General features: G+C 41.0%; 1 protein-coding gene across 1 annotated transcript; it reads right to left on the reverse strand.

Moving 5' to 3' along the window:
- Nucleotides 1–2,925: 2,925 nt before the first annotated feature.
- LOC120519274 (cytoplasmic protein NCK1-like) lies at nt 2,926–11,475 on the reverse strand. Its single transcript, XM_039742413.1, has 2 exons — nt 10,767–11,475; nt 2,926–5,717 (listed from the first exon to the last, which is right to left on the reverse strand). The coding sequence occupies exons 1-2, from the start codon at nt 11,445–11,447 to the stop codon at nt 5,523–5,525; spliced, it is 876 nt and encodes a 291-aa protein (XP_039598347.1). The 5' UTR covers nt 11,448–11,475; the 3' UTR covers nt 2,926–5,522.
- Nucleotides 11,476–12,338: the final 863 nt, after the last annotated feature.

A 12,338-nucleotide genomic window follows, 5' to 3' on the forward strand; every position in this document is an offset into this window, starting at 1 on the left:
GCCGAGTGTGAATGTGTCGCCTCTGCACCGAGCCAATTCCTCCACATAAAAACAACAAGTAACAGATGAGTGCCACATCAACAGTAGTGTTTGACAACAAGAGCACCTTAAAAGCAACACCCAGGACCTTCTCTGACAGCCTCTTGCAGCCACCACTGCTTGCCATCTCAGGCGAATGCAGGGTCAAAGTCTGTGGTTGTGGGGTTGTATCCCATTCCAGCAGAAGGGTCCGACAGTCGCTCGGCACTGGTCAGTAGAGGGTCTTGTCTTTGGATGTAATGAAAAAGGGCATCCCTGGTCAGGTGAGAAGGCACGCCAAGGCAGCATCTGCACATCAGCAGCTCTGTGTGTGTGGCCTGGCACCGTCCCTACTGTCTGTCAGCGTAGGGTGGGCAGCAGGCCTCCACACAAGGCTCTGATGGCGCACTAAGCATCAAGTCCAGCAACATTTGGCCAGTCACTCTTGTCTACCTTTTTAAAGGAGCTCCACTCGGCATCTTCCCAGTATGTGTGGCTATCGCAGGTGGCAGTTGCTCGCTGTATTAAGGGCAAAAAAACAAAAATAAATGGACACCATTTTGCGAAGGGACAACAGCTAGAAAGTGTACTGTTCCCATTCCAGGAAATGTTGCATTTCCATCTCCATTGAGGAAATAATGTAAATAGTTTAAAAAAAAGAAAGTTTCTCTGACTATAATGATATTTGTTGCATTAATGTGATACAAACTACAAAATAATGCAGTTATGCCCTTTTTAAGTTAGATTAAATAACCTTCTGTACAAAGGAACTGAACAGTAGAAAAAAGAATTAGCAAAAGCCGCTCCAAGTACCCAATTAGCTCGAGTACCAAATCCCACTCCAGACACTTCAGCCCTCCTATGCCTTTAGTCATTTGGAAAATTTCAGCTGGCCTCAAGAATTCCAGCTGTGGCCAAGAAGCTGTTCCACCACTTGATTCAAGGGCTGAGAAATGACAAGCAGGTAACTTGACATCTCAGAAATCCTGTGAAGACCATCTAGTGTCCCCCAACTGGCACAGCACAACATTTTCAGAGGTCTCAGGAGTTTAGCACTGGGATTCTGGAGGTGTTGCAGGCCCAAGCAGTTAACCCTTGGAATGAACTCTGAACAGATGTAACATGGCTACAGTGTGTGTGCACTCCTGAAGGCCACCAAGTCCTGCTGTGTGGAAGCCACGTCAATCCAGCTATGACACAGGGCCACTGCCTAAATCTACATGCAGGGCAGAGGGGGAAAAAAATAAAATTAAAAGAAAAAGACACCAGGGCAGCTTTCCGGATAAGAGACAATGTCATGCATTAAAACCACCATGATGAAAAACACTTTGCTGCATCTGCAGATCCCAATGAGGCGCACCTACAAGACGAGAGTAAGACTATTTGTGTGTCTATATGATTGTTCTAATGAGTTCTTTTAATGTAGGACAGCTCAAAGTACAAGAAGAACAAAACCCACAGTACATACTTGGTGAATGTCCTGTTTCTGTCTGTGCTTTAATATCGGTGCACCGATTTTTCCAATGCACATCAACTACACAGGAATGCCAACACCCTCAGATGTTTGTTTGTATAAAAACTTAATCAAACAGACCCTCCCGCTCAAGTAAACGGACTACCATGAGGGCCTTGTGAAAATAAACCTTGGACAGCCTACCTCAGCGTCCCCCCTGATTTCAATTCAGACTAGCTGTGAATTGGACGGTCTTCTGCACCACAAGGTCACACATCTGACCACCTTTCTACATTTGCCATGTTCAGCTATTTGACCACTCATCCATTTTTCCATTACTGAACTTGCTGAATCCACTTCAGGATGGCTGGGCCAGTACGCGAACCAAGCAGTGTACCAGGGGCCAATAAGGAGAACCAGAGTGCCTAGAGCCAGGATTTGAACCCAGGACCCTGAAGATATGAGAGGAGAAAAAAACCAAACAAAACACATTATTGCAGCAGCTTATCCCCCCAGACTTAAAAACCCAGCATTGGCAAACGGCAGTGTAAATCAACAATAAGTACACGTAGAATAAAAAACAAAATTCAAACCAAAAGCCATGTAAATAGTTAATGTTTTATTATGATTTAAAAAGACGAATTAAAACTTTTTTTTTTGTAGAAAAATATCACAAGAGTAGTTATTCCCCTTAACAACAAGAATACAATGCAGTAATTTCACAGTACAGGCCATTCCTTTCCATTGCTCAAGAACCGGTTTTCTGCTATTTGTTTGGTTTTTTTTTTAACTTTTGCTCGCCAATCAGGTTAAGGATTCCCTCTCAGTTTACCCAACTCTCCCCACTCCATACACTTGACAAATGTGAAATATCTCCTGATGGACTGAATACCTTGAAAAGAACGCTCAGCATTGCTTTGGATCATGTATAAATTCGTCTGCAGATAATATATATTTTAAATTTGCAAATAAATTATACTTATTAAAATGCACTAAATAACATTTTCAGTAACAAAAATCCTATAAATCTGCAGAAAGATTTCTCTGATTTATATAAATAATGACTAGGAGTCTTCAATGATGAAGGACACACACAATTCACAAGAGGCCATTTTGATACACATATGGACAAAGCACCCTTAGGTGGTCAAAAGTCAACACCTTTGAATTTATTAAGTTGTGAGGTGGTGCCGCAGCTCCTCAGAAAACCCCACACATTCCTCCTTCACCCTGACAGACCAGACCCCCCCCCCAAGGCCATGTGACTTGCGCTGGCTCCATTTGGTAAACCTGAGCAGGTGACACAGTTCATTCTTGAGCTGGAACGTGTGGCAAATAATGTAAAGTACTAAAATGAGGGAAAAAGAGTCTTTCAGCTATATAAATAATATATGCAGTCCCCTATTTAGATGGAAATCACACATGAAGCATGAAATATTAGGGGAGACAAGCCATTTGATCCTAAACATTAACATTATTGGACTTCCATATTTCTAAATAAGGATAAAGAAACACAAAATAGATCGACCTCTAAAACAAGGATGAACAGTCACTATAATGATAAAGAGCTCAATAATTTAAATATGTCAAAGTTTATATAAAAAAACAAAAACTGAAAGATAATAGCAGAGCAAACATTTTGGCCAGAGTGCATGGGCAGGGAACGAGAGGCTCCTTATCACGCTGGTCGGTCCTTTGGTTTCGTTTGGCAGCAGCTAAGGCACATGAGCATTGCCAAAGTGGTCTTGTGAAAGTCTTTTTTTTATGCAAGATCCCAATACAAACTCGGCTTTGTACCTATACTTTTAATTTAATTTTTTTTTTTTTTTTCAAATCTTACTGATCAATTCCCACTTTCTACACAACTTTCTCCTGCCCTTCTCCTTGAATCAAAATCCCTCAGTCACCACCACAGGTCACAACAGAGAACCAGCTGCTGTGTGCAAGGATCTCCAACAAAGGCTCACAATTAAAAACAACTTCCATTTTACACCAAACCATTTTCAAAAAGGTACTCTTGGTCTGAGGACACAACATTATGCCTAATTCAGGATGGATAACTGGCTCCCATACTGAACTTGGAACTTTTCAAATCAACCAGTCTGGTTTAACACAGTCTTCAAACTGGGATCACACTTTAAACTCACTTTCTTGTATCCACAATTAACATGTCTGTGTCATTTTACAGCCTTGATATCTTAAGCTTTATTTCCTCAAATAGAAGTTGCTTTTTTGAATCCCAAAAAAAAAAAAAAAACTCCCTAAAGTTGACACCATCTGAGGCCTCCTGCCAAATGAAAGGAAATGCACGAACATTCCAGGAAAAAGAAAAAAAAACAGACCTTGGAAGATTTCACACCTCTCCCTCGGCGTGTCTATTTTTGAAATTCAAATGCACAGTAAGATTACTTTTTTCTCTGTCTGGTTTTAAAAACATGTGGGTCACCATGTAATGCTGTGACACTGAAGGAACTCATCAGAAAACAGACTTTACAGCAAAACGTTTCAAAGATGAGCTTCACATATGAATCCTAATTTATGAAGCAGCAGTAAGTAGGTGTGGGGCGAAGGGACAGAAGAAAGCATGAGCTACAGTGCCAGCATCACAGCCCACTGATGTCAAAATGTCCGAGACTTAAGAAAGAGGCTAACCAACGTATGGTACTTGAGAAGATTTAGATGTTTCATGCATGACACATATGGACACAAGCCTCTGCACTAAAAACGCTACAACCCAGCTTTTGGATCAACAGCAGCCAGGAACATGCAGAGGCAAAAGAGGGAAATGACAAAGTCAGTGACTGTGCTGAGGCTTCACTGGCTCAGATTTCTGGGCAAAGCATGCTGTAAAGGAAGTTGGAAAGAAAAATAAATTATCCATTAGGCCAGGATCTGTGCAGTACTGTCATTTGTACTGACTCCCCGTAAAGCATGCCACAAGTCAAGCACTTATTACACTAAAAGGAACCATGAGACAAAACATACAAAAACAAACAACACACACAAAAGGAACCATTTGTAAATCACATTGTTTTAAGCATTATGTGAAATATTCACATGGAGCTGCAATCTTGCATTTCCTTCAGACTACACAGAATCAGACATCTGGGTTGTGAATTATAGCAATAACATTAAACTCGAAACACACTGAACGATGAAATACGGGGATTTCTCGGGACAGAACTGAAAAGAACATGTGTATGTATACTGTGGATATTTCACTCCTCTCTGTACTACTCCAATCTGTCACAGAGGAAGGTGACTGCGTCCTCGCCTCCTACTCTTCCTGTCACACTCTGCTATAAAAAAAGGCGGCCAAATTCACTTCCCCTGTTAAAGCCTGCCTCAGAGGAAGAAGGCTGAAATGAGGTGACGCCTGCAGCCCTTGGCCATTGATCCAGTCTGCTCAAAAGCCGAGTTGAGACGGAGGAAATGAATAAATGTTGGGACAGTAACAGATAACAGCTGCTGCGTGCTTTGATGCGGGCTGCTGTCGCCCGCTCTCCTTAAAAAGACTCATTTATCTTCTCAGGGGCTTGTTTTCAATAAACAAGTGACGAGAGGTCAGCAGAACAAAATGAAGCCCAATCCCTCCCAGCACCAGAGAATCAGTGTGTTATTTTAGTGTGCCTATTTATTTATTTATTTTTTTCTTCAGTGAAAAGCCTATGGTAATCCTGAAAAATTAAGCAGCAGCGGCAGCAGACAAGGTGTTCTGCAAGTAGCCATCTGAAAAGTCAGGCAGAGAGAGCGTCCAGGTAAAAATCAAGCTTTCTAGTTAGCTTCAAGACATTTATTACAGTTTTGATCATCCAGGACATAAATGCAGAATTTATCAAATCTATGAAAACAATAAGAAGTATATCCAGTATAGCTTCATAAATATAGCACAGGTGGCAAATGTAGAAACACGAGGACAAATGGAAAGAGTTAAGCAGTCAGCATGAATGTCACCTTGGCTGGCAACAGCTGGCATTTCCTTGTCACCCAATGGCTGAGCTTGCATGCCGGTCTCCAACTGACAGTCCTGTCCAAACCTCTGACGCTCTGATCAGGACAGGGCCTTGACGAGGTAAAGTTTGTCTCCTTGCTCACTCGTGAAGATGGGGGCTTTTTTGTAATGCTCTACCAGCTCATCCATTGAGTCGAATTTGCGCTGTCCAATGCAGTAAAGGGCATCTTTCAGCTGCACCTTAAAATGCTTGTTCTTACCTTGGGCTTTCAGGGAAATGGAGAAATCATTTGGCTGTAACAGAAGAGACAAAAAATAACTAACAAGGCAAAAGAATCTGAAAAGTACATTAAGCAGCAGGCAATGGCAGCTTTCATAGGATCATCAAGGTAGCCTCTCTCATTTATCAGACAACAGTCTGCTTTCTACTGTTCAATCACTTGAGCATCATTTTAGTCAGCATTAGTGTGAATAGGGGCAGCCATGATAAAACAATGATAAGTGTATACAAAGCAAAAAAAAAAAAAATCAGTTCCTCATACAACAAATTAAGACTTACCAAAGGCACATATATCTACTGTGAATAATTTGTTTTAATTAAGGTGGTGCACAGTGGAGTGTCGTTTAACTCTACTATGTCTCTGGCTCCAGTACATTGCAGAAAATCTTTGTCCTCCAACATGGAGGTTCTATAGATCTTGGAGTGAGTGTGGTTATGTATGTAACTGCACCCTGTAATGGACAAGCAGCCTGCTCAAGGTTGGGTACTGCCAGCACTCACAACTGGATTGAAGAAGCCCAGCAAATGGATGGATGGATGGACAATTAGCCTAAGAGAAGAGAGGCAGAGCACAGGAGCATCAAGAGAACCTAGTTAGAATTACACAACCTCCACACCCTGCGTCTTTATCAAAAATAAGTACAAATAACCTACTCAGGGATGCTCCAATAGGGTTTAATAAGGCTGATACCGATCACCTATTTCATTTTACTTCATCGGTCAATTCTGCTTCTAAGTTTTTCTTTATTCCTTCAAAATCTTTTTACACTAATCTCCTGCATAACCAGACACAAATATTTTTTATGTCCTATATTTAAGTGTATTTTAGTATTTTTTATTAAAAAAATGAAATTCTATATCGGTTCAGTGACCATAAGATACTAAAATAAATACAATTTCCTTAAAATACTAACATTTAATAATAAAACATACAGAAATATTTATCCATAATACACAACATAAAAGAAAATAAAATGCTTCTCATGATTACAAACTGTTATAGTTTTTATTTCTGTAATGTACCTATCTTAATTAAAAAGTGCAGCTTTCACCATTTCTCTACCAAAAATTTTTTTTATACATACACACACCCACACAAAATATGGATTACAGTTTTGACCCGCTGGGCTGGCTACTTTGAGCAGTTGTTCAGAGCTGATCCTCTGGCTAGGACGTTGAATATCTTGGGGTCCACAGTTCTTGAGGCTGATCCTCCAATTAGCTGTGAACCACCCAATCTCACTGAGAGTGCACAGGTGGTGAACCAGCCTGGGGGGGGGGAGAAAGGCTGCAGGGATCTATGGCATCTAGGGTGAACTTCTCCAGGCTGGTGGTAAGGCTGTCCTCCTGGCATTGCAAGCAAACTTTGCTTCCATTTGTGACACTGGCATCACCCCAACTGACTGGAAAACGGGAGCGCAAATGCGAATATCAGCAGAGTTTCTTTGCAGCCTTTGTCGATTTTCGTAAAGCGTTTTGACTCAGTTGATCGAGCCGCCCTGTGGGACATCCTGCGGGTTCGTGGGATCCCCTCAAGGTTTCTGGATATCATGGCCGGCCTGTACATTGGTACTGTGAGTGCTGTGCAGAGTGGAGGCAGAACCTCTACGTTTTTCCCAGTTGATTCTGGGCTTCGTCAGTGGTGTGTTCTTGCTCCTACTCTATTCAATGCTTGTATGGACTGGGTGTTGGGCAAGGTCGTGGGTTCCAGCGGCTGTGGGGCATCTGTTGGTGAAGAAAGATTCACAGATCTTGCCTTTGCTGACGATGCTGTGATCTTCACAGAGTCAATGGAGGCTCTGATCAGGGCGCTCGAGAGACTGAGTGAGGAGTCTGAGTGTCTGGGCTGGCGAGTGTCCTGATAAAAACCAAGATCCAGGGCTTTCATGACCTCTTGGGCACAGCCATTAGCAGTGTGTCTGTTTGTGGAGAGAGTGTCAACCTTGTCGAGAGGCTTACTTACCTTGGCAGTGACATTCATGTCTCTGGTGACTCTTCCTATGAAGTCAGTAGATGGATTGGGAGAGCATGGGGGGTCATGAGGTCGCTGGAAAGGGGTGTGTGGCGCTCCTGATATCTATGCAAAAGGACAAAGGTCCAAGTCTTTAGTCCTGGTGCTTCCTGTCTTGCTATATGGTTGTGAGATATGGATGCTATCCAGTGACCTGAGATGAAGACTGGACTCCTTTGGTACTGTGCCTCTCTGGAAAATCCTTGGGTTGGTTTGACTTTGTGTCGAATGAGCGGTTGTTCATGGAGTCCCGAATGAGGCACATTGCCTGCATTGTGAGGGAGTGTCAGTTACGGTACTACGGCCATGTGGCGCGTTTCCCCGAGGAAGATCCAGCTCATAAGATCCTCATTGTTGGGGACCCGAGTGGCTGGACCAGGCCAAGAGGTCGCCCATGTAACACCTGGCTGTGGCAGATAGAGGGTCATTTTCGGAAGGTTGGACTGGACCGCGTGTCTGCCTGGGGGGTTGCCAACCGGGATCCAGAGTTGTTTCATTGTGTAGTGGGTGCGGTAACACACTGTACCAGTGCATGCTCCCCAACTTGACTTGACAGTTTGAATTATTTAGTACTTGTTCCCTACCAAATCTCAAGCTGTATGAAACACAGCAACACCAAATACAGTACAAATCTTTATTAAAAAAAAAAAAAGCCTATTGTTTACTAAGCAGCAGCTTCTAATAGTCTTTATTTTTTCTTTTTCTATTAAAAGTGTAAGCTGCTGCGTTTTAAAAAAAGCACTCTTTCCAAACTCAAGTGGTTTCCGTTTTAATTTGAAGGACAAAATAAAAATCTGAATTCCTTAAAGTAGTTTTCTTTGCTTATGGCCTATTTGCACAGGACGACTTCTCCAATTACTTTTTTTTCTGTCTATTACTCCACTTTCTTCAATGTAATATGCCAATCGTCTCTCATTTACTGTTAAAACAAGCTTCCAATAGCTGCTCTTTGTTTACACTGCAGGAATTTTGCTTTAAATGTGAAAAAAATACTGTAACTTGTTCCAAAAAGGAACATTAAAACTAAATTACAATAAAGCATAGAAAAGCAGGGGCTGAAAATATCAGTTTTTGTTAGAAGCCAATTAACTACACTGATTGAGTCTTTTTTTTTTTTTTTGTGAAAATTGTCTCATTTCAATCTTTGGCCATGGAGCATCCCTAAACATACTGTACTTTACGAGCTGAGTAAAGCTTATGAATACCAAAAGAAAATTTGTTGGAGGAATGTGATAGACAGACAAGACAGACTGACAGAATTCATGCAGAATGTGACAACAGAATCCTGGAAGGTCTAAATTCAAGGAAACCATGATGGTGTCACAGTTCATGTGGATGCCTCATAGCTCCAGAACAAAAACTGGGTTTGATCTCCTAGACATCATCTGTGTGGAATTTGCATGTTCTTCCTGTTTCTGGGCAATTTTCTCCAAGTACTTAGAAGTCCTTTGTTAAGGAAGACAAGTGTGTAATAAACTGGCAAGTGTTAATTGGCCCTATAAAAATGACTGGGAGTGACGGATCGCTGTATTCAGCATTGGTTCCTGCATTGCAATGGATTCTGTAGAAAAAGGTTTTAACCCCATCTGACCATGTGATCGAATAAATGACTTCAGAGAAATGGAAGTATAAAGTTTACTTTTATGTACAAGGCAAGAAAATAAACTTTAATTTTCCATTCTTTGATGTTTTGGATCTTTTGGCTTCTCAGTCCTGCAGAAGGTTCTTTTCTATATGCACATGTCTTCATATAATCCTTTAGGCTGAATACTTTGTAAAGTGCTACTTTGTAAATAGCTCATTGTAAAGCATGACACACAAGGCAATCTACTGAATGCACACTATCTTGGCACTGTATTCTGTAACAGCGAACATGAGTTAAAATTACTTGAAACATGAGTCTGTAACCTCAAAAGTCTGAAATGCCAGATCTTTTTAAACCCAATTAAAGAAGAGTTTGAAAAGAATCGGCCATCTAAATAAAAGCATATGAAAGTGTAACAGTACAGTCCAAAAGAAACTTTTGACATTTATTCACAATTGGCATTGGAATAAAGACAGGAAATTACAAAAGCAACACTAGCTATAAACCCTGCAGATTAGAAGTTATTAGGCATACAATAATATCCTTTTGTCCAGCTATTAAAATGTTACCATTTAGTGCCATTCTTTTGCAAGTAACAGTGATTTAGTAAAACAGCTTCACAGTCACCTCATCCAAAATAATTTGCCACAAACATGTGAACTTCACACGAACGGCGTGGTCAAAGATAAGCCTATCATTGCTTTCTGTATTACTTGTCAGCACGTTCAAAGATTAAACAAGAAAGCAACTCTACATCAGCAGGACGTTCGTCTCTCATATGGAGGCCTCACAGCTGGCCCAGTACCAACAAGTGGCAATACCGATAAGAAATCATTTACAGTTTACATCTGCACATAAACTAAACTCAGAAGCTGCAAAACGCAACACTCTTCCTGTTCATCTAGTCAAATGACTGTACATTAGAAGACTTCTTGGAATTTACATTTACTTTTCTTCATTTACTAGACAGCTTTTTACCCATCGTGAGCTACAAATGAGGTCAACATAACTGAGTGTGCATTACTTAGAGGGCTGTTTGAAACAAGTGTTACAAGAAGTTAACCAAACCAAGAGAAAAATGCTTTAAAAGTAAGCCACCATTATGGTAATTAAAGCACAAGACTAACAAGCCTTACTTTCACTAAATAAAGAATCTAGCATCAAAAACCATTAGCATTTAGAAAAATACTCACAATACAGGAAAAGTCCTCAAATGCTTCTAAACACAATGAGGTAGTCCACATTTCAGATGAATCACAGCAGCACTGAGCTAGTCAAGGTGCCACTTGGAGCCCACACCACCAGATGCCATTCATTAGCAAGAGACATCAGCAAACTAACAGCTTACCCTGAGGATTAACCTCTGTTTCTTTATTTATATGTGCTCATCACAGTAATAGCCCTACCTAGCCTTTCCATTTCTATGAGTCAGTGCTAGCCTCAAATGATGACAAAGGTTTAACTTACCGAGGACTCGCTGTCCCGGATGAGGAAATCCCCCTCATCTCCTCTCTCATTCAGTGCCACTTCTGCTTGATGTCTTGTCACTTTGCCGTAGTACCACTGTCGGCCTGCAAACTTTCCACTAGTTGCAGGACGAATGTAGTCACAATCAGGCAATGGGGGTCCGGCACTGTTGGTCGAGTTCTGCACCACATTCACATAGTTCTTAGGCACAAGTCCCACCTGGCCATTGCTTTTACGACATTTCCACCATTCAGGGTCATTTTCTGGTTTCTCAACAACATCCATCACCTCCCCCTTCTCAAAGTTGAGCTCCTCATCATTGGAGGAACTGAAGGGGTAAAGTGCCTGCACTACGTGCAAGACACGGCTGTTTCCTGCATTTTGAACCACTGCTGCTAGCTTTTCAGTCAGTGAGCTGACAGGTTCTGAGAAGGTGTTATCCGAGTCCTCAACCACATAATTGGAAGGGAACCAACCCACATGTCCATTGTAGCTGCCCCTCCACCAGCCATCGCTGCACTTTTCCATTACAATGACTTTTGTTCCTTTCACCAAGGACAGCTCGTCCTCCCTCTCAGCTGCGTAGCTGAACTTCACCACGGCTGGCATGTTCAGATCATACAGCCGCTCACCATTGTCCGAGAAATAGTCAGCGTCAGCGTTGGAAGCAGTCTCCCTCATGCTCGTTTTCCTTTTCACTTTACCAATTCCTAAAGGGAGAGGAAAAAAATAAATAAATAAATGTTTCAATCCTTCTAAATCACAAACTTGGGATTCCTGTGCTAAACAAATACACTGAAATCCAAAGAAGATGACACAGAAAAGAGAAAATCTAACATACTGTATATATTAAATCACTTCACATAAAACGGCAGACCCACAATTAAGAATAAGCTAAATCTGCTTTAATGTACATAACGGCTCAAATCCTGCTGCGTATTTTGAACTGAACTTAAAGAACTGTTCTCATAGAAACAATTTCCCAGAGTACAGTATGGGGAATCATGTACAAGATTAAATACAAGTGGCATCTCTGTTCATGGTTGTAGCAGGCAAAATAAATTACCCAAACACGTGTTGTTACAGTTGACTTTAACAGGAGAATAAGTTATTTTAGCTAACAAAGTAGCACCATTGATCTGCAATAAAGAAATGCCTGTTTTGTAAGGCAATCAAAACACAGGAGAATGTCCTACAATCATTTCCATTTTTATATAAACTTTGCCACTCAGAGGTTTTGCGATCTGTAATTGACACCGTTTTACATTTTTCTGTACGTCGGTACAGTGGATTACATTTGTATTATAATGTTGTTTAAGTGTAATGAGAATTAACCTGTAAAACAACAATGTTTTTTAAAAGCCAAATGACAATGTAACAAAAATGTATTAACCATTAACAGAAGAAACACTAATCTGACTCAACCAAGTCACTGATATTCATTACAAAGCAACAGAGACATGGATGCTGGTAAACAAACCAATGCCCTGAAGTTGCTGCCATATTAAAAAACAAACTTGAAAATAGTAGGTTTTGTTTGTTGAGACCTTGTTTTTATTTTGTGTATACTTC

This window comes from Polypterus senegalus, unplaced genomic scaffold (assembly GCF_016835505.1).
Source record: "Polypterus senegalus isolate Bchr_013 unplaced genomic scaffold, ASM1683550v1 scaffold_3308, whole genome shotgun sequence".
Taxonomy (NCBI): Eukaryota; Metazoa; Chordata; class Cladistia; order Polypteriformes; family Polypteridae; genus Polypterus; species Polypterus senegalus.

Coding starts and splice junctions, on each gene's coding strand:
- LOC120519274 (XM_039742413.1), bottom strand. CDS start 11,447: ATGAGGGAGACTGCTTCCAACGCTGACGCTGACTATTTCTCGGACAAT. Junction 5,718..10,766: donor TCCGGGACAGCGAGTCCTCG/GTAAGTTAAACC, acceptor CTTCTGTTACAG/CCAAATGATTTCTCCATTTC.